Below are 14,170 nucleotides of genomic sequence, written 5' to 3' on the forward strand. Positions count from 1 at the left end.
CAGTTTTGGAGTGTGCATGTGTATGGTTACTGTTAGGTCTATGCAAAAGGAAGTTTCATATAATACAGTAGTCATTTTTTTCCTGAATGTATCTTATCTCCATTTCACTTTGCAAATTCTGACCTTTACCTCTTTCCTTTAATGATTTTGTTGTCACGAATTACCTTATTTATACTGTGAGTTCATTTCTGAATTACAGTAGCTATTCTCTTTTTAATGTGTTACTTCCTTTAACCTTTATGTTATACTTAAGTACATAGTACCCTGGTTTTGTAGAAGGGTTGTAATATCTTTCTTCTGTCTGTTCATAGTTCTTATTCATAATTTTGTATCCTTTAGTTCTTTGTTTTAAGTAGAATAACCCCCTTGAGTATTTCCTGTAACTGAGGTCTTCTGGTGATGAATTCCTTTAGCTTCTGTATGTCTGGGAATGTCTTATTTCTCCTTCATATCTAAGGGATATCTTTGCTGGATATATTATTTTTGGGTGGTAATTTCTCTCTTTCAGTAGTTTGAATATTTGATTTCACTTTCTCCTCCTCTGTAGGACTTCTGCTAAGAAATCTGATGTTAATCTAATGGGTTTCCTTTATAGGTAACTGTCTTATTTTCCCTGTTTGCCTTGAGAATTTTTTTTGTCATTAATATTTCACAGCTTTAATACAATGTGCTTTAGAGAAGAAGGCCTCTTTGGGTTGAGATAATTAGGTGTTCAGTTTGTTTCTTGAATTTGAGGATCTAGCTCTTTCCATAGATTTGTGAAGTTGTTGTCAACTATTTGTTTGAATAGGCTCTCTTTTCCTTTCTGTCTCTTTCTGGTATATCTGTTATTCATATATTTCTCTTTCTGGTGGAGTCAGATAGTTCTTTTTAATTTTTTTTAAACTCTCAAGTCTCTTCCTCCATCTACCTCATTTCTAGATATGTTTCCATATAACTAATTCTTTTTTCCATCTGCTCATCTCTATTTCCTAAGCTTGCTAGCTCATTCTTTATCTCTTTTAAGTTCTTCATTTCCAGAATTTCTATTTGGTTTTTTAAAAGTTCCTATTCCTTTGATAAAGTACTCATTTTGTTTGTTGATTTTATTTCTGGGTTCATTGAACTGTCTGTTTTCTTGCATCTCTGAGTTTCAGAACTGCAATCTTTAATTTTCTGTAATTTAAATCACATATTTTTTAAGTCTTTGAGTTTACTTTCTGGCAGTTTTTCATTTTCTGTGCTGCCTTGTTTTCTTGGTTATCCATGGTGTTTGATATATTACTTCTCTGTCTAGGCATCTAAGGGAATGAGATATGCCTTTTTTTTTTTTTTCTTTCCCCCTTAAGCGTGACACTTCTCTAGTAGGTTGAAAAGAAGTCTTGCTTTTGTTTTCTAGTCGGTGTTGATGAAGCACAAATTTTTTTAGTTTCTTTCGCAGTGCTCAGGCTTCTCAGATATTGTAGGGGTTGGAGGTGGAGGGGTGAAAGAAAATGCCCTGTATTCTGTTGGGAGGTGGGCATCTCCTCTGTGACCAGGTTGCCTTGGTTTTAGGGCACCACCCCTGTGGGGAATGTGAAATCCCAAACTGTCGCCTGCAACCAGAGGCAGCCACCAGTGCAGCTGCAATGCATGGGGGCAGGGTAAATTGGGAGAGGCTGGCTGGTCCTTTTGTGGCTTTGTTCTCACAGCAGTGGTGACTGGCATAGCTCAGCAGCCTCACCTTTGTTTCTCCACCCTGGGATTATCCCCACCTGTTGCTCAGGGCAAAAATGTTTCTGTGGCTCTAGTTCTCAGGTTTGCGGATAATGTCCTTTGCAACCTGACACTCACTGCTACAGCTTCTGGTGCCTGGCTGCTAGCTCTGGGAGGGCAAGGGGAGTGGGCCAGGCTCTGTGGCTTTGTTTTTCTCTCTGGAGATGGTGGTTGCCAGACAACCAGATCAGCACTTCTGTGCTCTGTCTCTGCCCAGGTCACTGGGTTCAGTGCTGTGCCTACTGACAACTCCCACTGGAACATTCACTGTATCTCTCTACTCCTGCTGGCTGACAGGAGTGGACTGGCAGCCTGATTCCTCCTCTTTCCTGATACTGGAAGGTGAGATCTAAACTCCAGCTCCAGGCTGCAGGCTATTTTCGAGGCATCATCTCAGCTTTTTCTCTTCTCTCCTCTCTTGTACGCTCCCACTCTCCTACCTTCTGATGTTTCAACACACGGATATATCAGACATATTTGTGTGTTGAGCAGGGAATCTCTTGTTGAATTATGGCTGTTCAGGTTGTTGTAACTTAAAGGGCAGAGACCAAGGGGACCACTCACACAGCCATTCCTCTGATGTCACTCCCTAGATTTTTTTTTAATGGTAGCTGTTAAATAAATGGTACAACCATATGTGCTGCAAATTAAAAAAATCTTCAAAGTCTGTCTGTCCCATGTATAAGGTGGAGAAACTAAGGGATATTAAACTGGGGTGCCAAATTGAAGTAAATAAAAATAGAATAAAGATTAGTGAAAAATACATTAAGATGTATATTAGTGGTGATCACTGGTCAGATTATGGGCCATTTTTATTATGTTTCTATCTTTTGTATGTCCTTTTTTTTTTTACAATTACTACTGTTGATATAACCAGAAAAGGAAAAACAGATATCTCTTTTATTTTTAAAACTCTTATTACAATTTTGTAGTAGTCTTACTGAGTAGGTCTGTGTTTTCTCATATACCAAGTTTCCATTTATGTATAGGTTTGTTTCTAGGCTCTCTGTTCCACTAATATATTTTAATATTTGCTCATTTAATCAATAAGATATAACATGATATGATATAATAATGCAAAAGGAATGTTCTCTTGTTTGAGGACCCAGTTACAGAAGTTTTCTGGGCTAATAATTTGTATTTTAAAATTAGTTCTTTAAAATGTTGTCATAATTTTGTGTAAGTAGTTCACAATGTGTTCTTATTTTTGCCAGTTTTTCACACACTGAATTCAATATTCAGGTTAAGTTTACTTGTTTTTGTTTATGGTAGCCACATAATTAAGACTGAATTCTATGTCACTGAAGTCTTCTGATTCAGCTGCCCTTCTAAGGTTGTGTTTTATAAACCTGTCACCTTGCATGAATGATTTCCTCATTAAATTTCTTTTTGTTTTTATTCATTAGTTCTTCCCGTTTTCCCTTTGTTATTTACAAATGGTGCTGTATTTGCTATCCCTCGGAGGTGGTAGGGCTGTTCTGTGTTATGCTCTCTTGTATTAGCTTCTCACACAGATTTTTTGCGGAGAGCAATGAGGCTAGGTAGAGAGTAACCTTAGTAGTATTTGGAACTGTGAAAGGCTACAAGTTAAGATGACCACTAAAGTTTTTTAGAACCAGCTGGGAAAATGATGGGATGGATTTTCTGCCCTTGAGCCTCTGAGAAGTACCTTTAACCTGAGAATTGTGAGGCAGACATGTTTGTTTTAGCGTAGACTTGTGAGTTCCTGTGGAGAAGAAAGGTCATTGTGGTTCTATAATAGGGTATATTCATTATAGTGATAGGAATTGTTTTGCCTTCCTAGAGGAGAAACTTCATAAAGGGGGAAAATCGATGGGAAATAGAACAGAAAGTTAATGGGTAAATTATTTCAGTAAATTCTTGAGTTAATTCTAGCAAAGTAGATTTAAATTCTGAGCATGTATTTTGGAGAGGTTTTTTTTTTTTAATGTGGAAGAATTGATTCTAAAGTTGAAAATGTTTCATGAGTATCTGTTTAGAATAAGCTTATTTTCATGTTGAAAATAAGGGGGTTTTTTGTTGTTGTTCTTTTCTGGTTTCTACTCACCCAATAAGTACATTCCTGAGAAAATTATTTTTGTTGTCAAATTTTCAGTTGATTTGCTCATCACTTGTTTTTGTGCTTAAATTGTATAATTTTCAGGGAAGCATTTTCTTGCTTTGTTTTATTAAATAGTTGTGTTGCAGCAAAAAGCTATCTTTTACATTTTATAAAAGTGTGTTTTTAAAATCTATACATGGTGTAGGAACTCTTAAATTGAATGTCTTGGATCTAATTTAGAGTAACTGTACTAGATATATTTGAAATTTAAAATACAATGTGTTCATAAAATTGTTTCTGTTTATGCTACTTAATGCCTGTCTGATCACTTAATATAGGGTTTTTGAAGCTCCCCACAGTTTGCTTTACCTGGGCTACTTGTCTGGCTATTTCCATTAATGTGTGTGTGCATGTATGTGTTTATACACAGGCCATTATGGGTTTTGGCGGGGGGAGGTGTCACCAGTTGATTGGGTTTTGGCGGGAGGAGGTGTCACAGGTTGATTGGCAAGTGGTTACTGTGTATGTGGAAATCTTAATTCATAAGACAGATTATGATTTAGAGGGTGATGATTAAAACTACATGAAGAATTTTTAATTTATGAAATGAAAAGTACAAGATTCCTGTGTCAATGATAACTTTCCATGGTGTGTTTAAGTATTAGTTAAATGCCTATGGGAGTCTAGTGAAATTTAAAAATAAATTTTAGTAACCACTGACAATTTTATATTAATCAGAAATTAATATTAGGCATCTCAAAAAATATAATGTACTGCCTCTGCTTGGTAAACTGCATATTCCCCTTTCTAGGGAGAAAGTAATTGTGCGAACAGCTTTTAATAGTCATCCTCACCTAATTTTTTAATAGTAATAAGCTTTACATGTCATATAATTCACTCATTTAATACATGAAATTGTTGGGTCATGTATCAACTTTGTGCTTCAGTTTTTGAGGAACTGCCAAACTGTTTTCGAAATTGCCTTACCATTTTACATTCCCTCCAGCAGTTTCCCTACATCCTTCCCAGCACTTGTTCCTGTCCATCTTTTGGATGACAGCCATGTAGTGGGTGCGAAGTGAAGTGGTATCTCCTTGGGGTTTTTATTTGCATTTGTTAAGCATCATCTTTAGAGATATGCCTGTTTGAATCTCTTGCCCATTTTTAAAAACTTCTTAATTTGGGGTAAAATATTCAGTGACATTAAGTACATTCACAGTCTTGTGCCAAAGCCATCATCACCACTATCCACCTCCAGACCTTTTTCATCTTCCCAAATGGAAACTCAGAACCAATCAAACAGTAATGTTTTACCCTTTCCTTTTCCCAGCCCCTGGCAGAGCCTTTCTGCTTTCTCTCTCTTTGAATTAGACTATTATATAATGAAAGCATAAAATACCTGTTCATTTGTGTCTGGCTTATTTCACTTAGCCTATGTCTGTCTTCAGGATTAATCCAAGTTGCATCATGTGTCAAAATTTCCTTCCTTTTTAAGGCAGAATAATATTCCATTGTGCATGTATGTACCAATTTTTAATCCATTCATCTGGTGGTAGACATTCAGGTAGTTTACACCTTTTGGCTATTGTGAATAATACTGCTGTGTACATTGGTGTACGTGTATGTGCTGAGGTAGCTGCTTTTAGATCTTTTGGGTATCTCCGTGGAAGTGGGATTGCTGGATCATATGGTATTCATTTGATTTTTTATTTTTTTGAGGAACTCCTGTACTGTTTTCCACAGAGGCTGCACCATTTCTCATTCCCAACAGCAGTGCACGAGTGTTCCACTTTTCTTTACATCCTTGCCAGTCAGTACTTGTTTATTCCTTTTTTTTTTTTTTTTTTGGATAACAGCCAGCCTAATAGATGTGGAGAGTTCTGTCTTGTTATGATTTTGATAAATTTCAGTAATGACTAGTGGTATTGGGCATCTTTCAATATGCTTTTTGGCCATTTTTGGAGAAATGTTTATTCTAGTACTTTCCCCATATTTTAATTGGGTTGTTTGGGGTTTTGTTGCTGTTGAGTTATAGTTCTTTATTGTGGATATTAACACTATTAAATATATGACTTACGAATATTTTCTACCATTCTGTGGGTTGCCTTTTTATTCTTGGTGGTAGTGTCCTTTGACATACATAAGTTTTTTATTTTTATGTAGTTTAATTTATTTTGTTGCCTGTGCTTTGCTTTTTTATGTATTTATTTTATTTATTTACTTTTGGTGTCACACAGTATCCTTTATATCAACACTGATTGATGTTTTGGGAATGTATCAGGAACCTTCCAACTTCATAGTGATGAATAAACATTTTTAGACTTTAATTTTTTGTGTGTCAGTTTTATCATTGGCCACAAATACTTGAGTTGTTTATCTTGAAGTGATAGACTCACTCCATTTATTTTTGAGAAAAGTTCTACCAAATGTCTCCTGGTTTAAATAAGCATTGTTTGCAGTCCTTTCAAGTAAAAATGATTTTATAAAAAATAGTTAATTCAGCACACAGCAATAATCGACTGTTTTGTTCTTGAAATGGTAATAGTGTGTTGATATGCAGAAGTCCTTTGTATGTACTTATCATCACGTTACACAGAATAGTAAAAAGATGTGTATTCAAAAGGCGATATTTAATAAAATTAGTAAATTTGTTTTATTAAGCTTTCAGTGAAACAGGTTTATTTCTGTTTTACTGTGAGGTTCTGTTGGTGAAGAGGACTGATGGCTACTGAGAGCACTGCTGCCTTGATTTGGGGTAAAGCGTCATTAGTTTTACCCACTGCTGCTTTTGCACCAACACCCCAAAAGTCAACACAGTGACATTTTGTTATGTAACAGACGGGGGGGGGGGGGGGGGATTCTTTACTAGTCTATATAAGCATTATAGCGTAGAGTATGAAGACATTTTGACTCATACACTGAAAATTATAATGTGAATTTGTGCAAATATCTAATAACCTATTTTAAATGGAGGCAGTTACACTTCCCTGGTTAGATTTGTTATGTGGCATAGAATTAAAACAAAATAATGTGTTAAAATGCTAAGAATAGGGTATAGCACAGATAGTTAATTTTTAAAGTTTTTATCAGGGATTTGGATTTCATTTGGGTCAGGAGTTGGAGAAATTGATGGAACGAGGTTGGAGCTTGTGAGCCAGATTGATCAGGCATGGTGCATACTGCTGAACAAAGGCTTTCTTACTCATTAGGTTTTCATTTTGGTACCACTGGTGATGATAAATTCTGTATTTGTGCTTTGTGTTCAAGAATTGTAAAGCTACGTGTTATTACATGTTTTTAATTTTTTGCTTATAGGATTCAGTGGTCCCAGTTTAAAGGCTATTTTACTTTCAAACTGGAGAAGGTGATGGATGATTTCAGAACATCAGCTCCTGAACCAAGAGGTCCACCCAACCCTAATGTCGAATATATTCCCTTTGATGAAATGAAGGAAAGAATACTGAAAATTGTCACGGGATTTAATGGGTATGCACTTAATGCTATTTTAAAGGTTTGCTTTTTTTTTTTTTTTAAGTTTTGATGTATGTGGTGGTTTGATAATTGATTATCCATGAGACTAAGTTCTGTGTCTCTAGTGACATATATAGTAGTTACTTATTTTCAGTTTACAAGTATTTAAAATATTTACAGCTTTAAAAAAAAATTTTGTAAGAGTTTATTTGAGCCAAACTGACCACATATACTGGAAAGCAAGATCTCAAACACTCTGCATTTGAGAAGAGTGTTACAGTTTCTTCCATGCATTTAAAATTAAGAAGGGGAGTGAGGAAGATTAGAGGAGATAGGAGAAAGCAAGGTGGGGATTGAATTGCAGCACAGTTAGGATTATTTGTTCTCTCAGGGGCAGTTACCTTTTAGAAGGAGAGGTCTGAAAAGAGGCATTTCAAAGGTATGTTATGCCACATGCAAAGAAACTGTGGACAGGGCTTGTTTAAGGCAAGGATAAGCTTTTTAGTAAAGAAGTGCTATGCCTGGGGCTGGATTACCAACCAGAACCTACCCAGTTAGGAATTTATCATCAGATCACCCTGTGAGGTTACTTTCAGTAGAACCCCTTTTACATCTACAGTTCCCCTATTTGTTCATAAATCAATTCAAAGGATGCATGGATGACCAACCTTTTGGTTCGATAATGTGGTCTCACAGCTCTAGGAAGGCTCATTCTTAGGAAGTCTCATGATGGACATTGTTCTGTTGACAGTTGGGGATGGGGTCATAGCCATGGGCTCTGAGTTGAGGCTGAATTTTCCCCCAAAGGGAAGGACAGGTAAATGGAAGGCAGTCTCAAGGCTAACTTCATCACAAAAAAATACCACTTTGAATCATTTCTATAACTAGCATGATCTGTGTTTTGTCATCTGTCTCATTTTTATTAATTTGTCATCTGGTATAACATTTACATAAGCCATGAAAAGATTAACAGTTATTTTATACATGTTCAATAATCATAAACAGTTGGACTATATAGAAAAACTCAACAAGTATAACTATTATTATGACTAATATCCTTAGCAGACAGGTAAAGACAGTCAAACAAAATGGATTCTGAGTTCAACAGTCTGTGAGCATGCAGGCCTTGTCAGTGTTTTGGGATAGCTCTCTACCTCTGCTGTCAGCAGCTTCTCATCCTTGAGGAGTCTGATGTCTGTTGTAGGTGGAGGAGAGTGTCAGAGGCAGGGGTAAATGTTCATTTGTGTTTAGGTGCCTGATAAGTTTCGTTCTAACCAGGTTGGAGAGTGTCTTTTATTTGGTGTCCTTCCCAAAAATAATAATCTAAAGTATATGTCTCCTGGGAATTCACTATGAAAGGAAGCAGCTACCATCTTGGCATTTTCTTGAAATGATTCTATCAAACCTTGGCAGCAGTGTAAGATGTCTCCTTTCAGTAATGTCAGCTCACAAGTTCCTTCATGTAAGTTCAGCTTAAATGCACTCTGATGCTATAAAGGAACATAAAAACTGAAAAGTGGGAAGCTTGGGAGCAGAGAAGAACCAAGCAGCCGTCTTGGGTTTCCCACAGCCCTGACTATTCTTTTTTTTTTTTTTTAATTGCTTCTTTTCCCATGCAATTTAACATAAAAAACAAAATCCTTTGAGGTGTTCCAGGTACCCTGCTGGAATACCACAAAGTTATTTCTACATATATTGAAATTTTAACTAATGAAAACTAAGAAGTAAGCAATTAACATTCTTTAGCTTGGCAGATATGTGAATACATTTTATAACTTCTAGAAACATAGGCGTTTTACTGGCAGATATATTTAAGACATTGCGTAACCTCTAGAAACATTTCATAGACATCAAAGTCAGTTATTAACATAGACTTAACTTTTGTATAGCCCAGGTAAAAATAAAGACATGTCTGTTTTATGTAAACCTACAAACTTAAGCTAGCTTTTATTTACAAGGATTAATCTTAGGATTAATCTTTCTATAACTAGCATGATCTGTGTTTTGTCATCTGTCTCATTTTTAATTTAAAAAGCATTTGAATTTCTGTATTTCTAAGAATTTTCAAGTACCCAATCCTTATAAGCACTTGCCTTTCAGTTAATTGTAACAATACCATTTAGATGTAGAAATTTCACATTTATGTCATACATATATAGACATACATGGATAGGCACAAAGAGAAAACTTGTTGGATTCAGATTTTATTTGGAGGCATTTGTAATTTATGTCTGTCCTTGACAAGTCAAGTTCCAAATGATCATCTGAGTTTTTAATACCTAAAGAATTGGGTTGACACCTAAAAGACATAAATTTATCCATTTATCTAAATCCTTTTGGAAGCTTCAAGAGACCAAGTAAATAGGCTTTCCTTTCTCTCTGCCTAATTTTAGAGCTACCTTTTTCTAATTGTACATGCAAAAATTATTTTAGAAGTATAAAAGGATCCTCAACTTGGCTATCTTAGTATTAATGAGAGGCTGACTGTCATGGGCCTTGTTAGCCTGGGAGGCATGATTTCCCATTAATTTTGAGATCTGTAGAGTTTGAACAAACTTCTAGAGAAAAAGTCCTTACATGCACATCTCCAGGAGCCAGATTTGATGGATATCCCTATAGGACTGCTTTCCACTGTTTAGAACATTTTTACTCAGGCAACACCACAAAGAGTCTTAGTCACCTAAGAATACTCAAGCAAGGGCCATCAAGAGCTTACCAGATGCCTCCAGAACCTGAATGCTTCCCAAGGCATGGGCCCCTTTCTCAGGGTGCACCCATTTCAGTGTGCCCTGTCTGCCCTTTTCCTGGTGGCTGGCTTCTCCAGGATAGGCTGTACTGGATGTCCCCTGGCACCCATCTCCTCCACTCCAGATTCGGGGATCTGAACAACTATTGTCACCCCTTTGGCTATTCAGGTTGGGGAAGCAAGTGTCCTTTCTTTTTTGGAGCTAAAGGAGAGTTCATTCTCTCATTTAACCAGCAAAGATTTTGTTCATACTCTCAGTAAGCAATCCAATTAAAAGCAGCAACCCGTTTTTTTCCTTTCCCTCAGTTATCTCAACCCTTCTCCACCTCGAGGATTTTCTAAGCTCAAATAAAGTCATGGCCTGCTACTTAAAGCAAGGAGGCCCAGAATTCCAAGAGAAGACTCACCTGAGTTCACCCGATGTCAAGCAGGGAGCTGGTGGGGCACAGTGGGCCCTTGCTTTTACCCAGCACAGGGTCCGGGTCTGCAGGGTGGTCCTTCTTCAGAATCCTGCCGACTACACCAAGTAAATGACGTAAACATCCAAACCTGTAGAGAGTTTTTGTAAGAGTTTACTTGAGCCAAACTGATGACATATGCCTGGGACAAAGGTCTCAAATGATCCCGTAGCTTTTTAAAAATTTTTTTTAATTTGAACTGCCTTAATTGGGATCAGTGGCATTCAGAATTTAAATGGGTATGACAGCCAAACAAAATATTTTAATGGTTTTTACTTGCATTTTATATTTGGTGTTATAAATCTTTATACTTTGTATAGAACCTATACACCATTGAGATGTCACTTTTTAAAAAAATGAAAATTAACAGTTTTTATGTTAAGTATTCTACATAGTGACTTTTTATTTTAAAATTTTTTGGAGTTCCCCTTTTGTCCCCAACAAGTAACCTTTTTAGCCCTTTGTAAAACATTGCACTTGAAAAGATACTCTGCACTATAATAAAACTGATCTTTAAAAAATGTTGCTGTGTCTCATTCTGTGTCATTTTAAATACTTTCATTTCGGTACTGTGTTTTTAGGGTTTCCTTTATTGAAGGAAAGTATTTGTGAAGTTGGATAGCTTAGCATTTAGTTAGGCATTGACAAATTAGAGTGTGGAATGACAATAGCAAACTTAGTGAATCGTGGATCTGTTAACTGTAAGTTCATATTTAGGGACAGATTTTGTTGACGGGGTTTCACTTGTATTTTTAGTTAGCATAATAGTCTCATTCTTTTCTTCTTCTATTTAATGACATGAGATTTCCAACAGATAGTGTAATTCAATTAACCCTTTGTTGTATTCCATGTTCCCTTGTTTTTAAGTTTAGGAGTTTCGATTAAAATATCAAATCCTTATGCTTTGATTTCAGGTTTGTTCCTAAAGCACTGTATTGGAAGAAGGGAGAGAAATTTCAGCTTTATCTTATTTTTTTACAATTTATCTTCATTGTTGAAATTATTACAGATGTCCCTCTTTTTTCCCCCCATTGATCCCCCCACTCTACCCCTGCCCCCACCCCAGGCCTTCACCACCCTGTTTGTCTGTGTCCATGGCTTAGGCATATGTGCATGTAAGTTCTTTGGTTAATCTCTTCCCACCCTCCCCTTCCCTCTGAGATCCCTCAGTCTGCTCCATGCTTCTATGTCTGTGGACCTATTTTGTTCATCAGTTTATTTTGTTCATTAGATTCCACATATGAGTGAGATCATGTGGTACTTGACTTTCTCTGACTGGCTTATTTCACTTACCATAATGCTCCCCAAGTCCCTTCATGATGTCTCAAAGGGTAAGATGTCCTCCTTTTTTACAGCTGCATAATATTCCATGGTGTGAATGTCCCACAGCTTTTTTATCCACTCATCTACTGATGGGCACTTGGGCTGTTTCCAGATCTTAGCTATTGTAAACTGTGCTGCTATGAACATAGGGGTGCATAAATTCTTTCTGATTGGTTTTTAGGATTCTTAGGATATATTCCTAGAAGTGGGATCACTGAGTCAAAAGGCAGCTCCATTTTTAATTTTTTGAGGAACCTTCATGCTATTTTCCACAGTGGCTGCACCAGTCTGCATTCCCACCATCAGTGTACTAGGGTCCCCTTTGCTCCACACCCTCGCCAGCACATTTCATTTCATGATTTGTTGATGGCAGCCATTCTTATAGATGTGAAGTGCTACCTAATTGTGGTTTTAATTTGCATCTCTGATAATTATTGACTTTGAGCATTTTTTCATATGTCTCTTGTCCATCTGTATGTCCTCTTGGGAGAAGTGTTCATTCAGGTCCTTTGCCCGTTTTTTAACTGGATTGTTTGTCTTCCTTTTGTTAAGTTGTATGAGTTCCTTATATATTTTGGATATTAACTTCTTATCAGATATATGATTGGCAAATATGTTCTCCCATATAGTGAGCTCCCTTTTCATTTTGTTGATAGTTTCTTTCACTGTGGAGAAGTTTTTAGTTTGATGTAGTCCATATGTTTCTTTTTTTCTTTATTTCTCTTGCCTTAGGAGATGTATCAGCAAACATATTGCTACAAGAGATGTCTGAGATTTTGCTGCCTACGTTTTCTTCTAGGATTTTTATGGTTTCACGACACACATTTATGTATTTTACTCATTTTGAGTGTATTTTTGTGTATGGTGTAAGTTGGTGGTCTGGTTTCATTTTTTTGCATGTATCTGTCCAGTTATCCCAACACCATTTATTGAGAAGACTGTCTTTACTTCATTGTATGTTCTTGCCTCCTTTGTCAAACATATATTTTCTTACTGATACTAATTTTTTTATGTACATACCCAGAAGAAGCCACATGCTATGTATTAGAAGTACTTTGCATAAGATTTAATACTAAATGAAATGTGTTCAAGATAAGAATACTTGGGGTTCTCAGTTTTGTTCCACGTACCTATATGCCTGCTCTGTGCCAGTACCAGGCTGTTGTGGGTACAGTGCTGCCTTTGTAATATAGCTTGCTATCTGTATTGTGATCCCTCCAACTTTGTTCTTTTTCTCAAGACTGCTGTGGCTATTCAGAGTCTTTTTTTGGTTCCATATAAAGTTTTGGATTACTTGTTCTAGATCTGTGACATATGCCTTTGGTATTTTAATAGGGATTGCATTGAACCAGTAGATTGCTTTGTGGGTTAGTATGGTCATTTTAATGATGTTGTTTCTTCCGATCCATGAACACAGTATATTCTTCCACTTATTTATATCTTCTATCTCTTTGCAACAACCTGTAGCAATATGTTTGCTGATATATTTCCTAGGGCAAGGGAAACAAAAGAGAAAATAAACAAATGGGACTACATCAAAATATAAAGCTTCTGCACAGTGAAAGAAACCATCAACAAAACGAAAAGGTGGAGGGGGTTAAGAGGGTGGCGGGGGAGAGGGAGACCTGTAAAACTTTCAACAATAAAAATAAATTTTTAAAAAAAAGGAAGCCCACTGTATGGGAGAACATATTTGCCAATGATACATCTCATAAGGGATTAATATCAAAAATATATATATATAGAACTCATACAGTTAAAAGGAAGCCAAACAATCCAATTAAAAATGGGCAAAGGACCTAAATAAACACTTTGCCAAAGAGGACATACAGATGGCCAAGAGACATGAAAAAATGCTCGAAGTTACTAATCATCAGAGAGATGCAAATTAAAACAACATCGAGATACTGCCTCACACCTGTCAGAGTGGCTCCATCAACAAATCAACAAACAAGTGCTGGCGAGGGTGTGGAGAAAAGGGAACCCTAGTACACTGCTGGTGGGAATGCAGACTGGTGCAGCCACTATGGAAAACAGTATGGAGTTTCTTCAAAAAATTTAAAAAAGAAACTGCCATTTGACCCAGTAATCCCCATTCTGGGAACATATCCTAAGAAACCCAAAACCCCAACCAGAAAGAATTCATGCACCCCTATGTTCATAGCAGTGCAATTTATAATAGCTAAGATCTTGAAACAGCCCAAGTGCCCGTCAGTAGATGAGTGGATACTGTGGGATATTTACACCATGGAATACTATTCAACTGTTAAGAAGGAGGATCTTGTACCCTTTGGGACAGCATGGAGGGACCTGGAAAGTATTTTGAAGCGAAATAAGCCAGGCAGAGAAAGACAATGTAGCATGATCTCACTCATG

General features: G+C 36.6%; 1 protein-coding gene across 3 annotated transcripts in view; it reads left to right on the forward strand.

Moving 5' to 3' along the window:
• PPP4R2 (protein phosphatase 4 regulatory subunit 2) overlaps positions 1 to 14,170 on the forward strand; it is a 71,823-nt gene that overhangs the window by 42,559 nt on the left and 15,094 nt on the right. For all 3 annotated transcript variants that reach the window (XM_087825141.1, XM_016220176.2, XM_016220175.2), the window contains one exon: positions 7,112 to 7,282. In XM_087825141.1, the coding sequence (XP_087681267.1) occupies positions 7,112 to 7,282 (171 nt within the window). The remainder of the gene's footprint in view (positions 1 to 7,111; positions 7,283 to 14,170) is intronic.

The sequence above is a fragment of the Miniopterus natalensis genome, chromosome 15 (assembly GCF_054644295.1).
Source record: "Miniopterus natalensis isolate mMinNat1 chromosome 15, mMinNat1.hap1, whole genome shotgun sequence".
NCBI lineage: Eukaryota > Metazoa > Chordata > Mammalia > Chiroptera > Miniopteridae > Miniopterus > Miniopterus natalensis.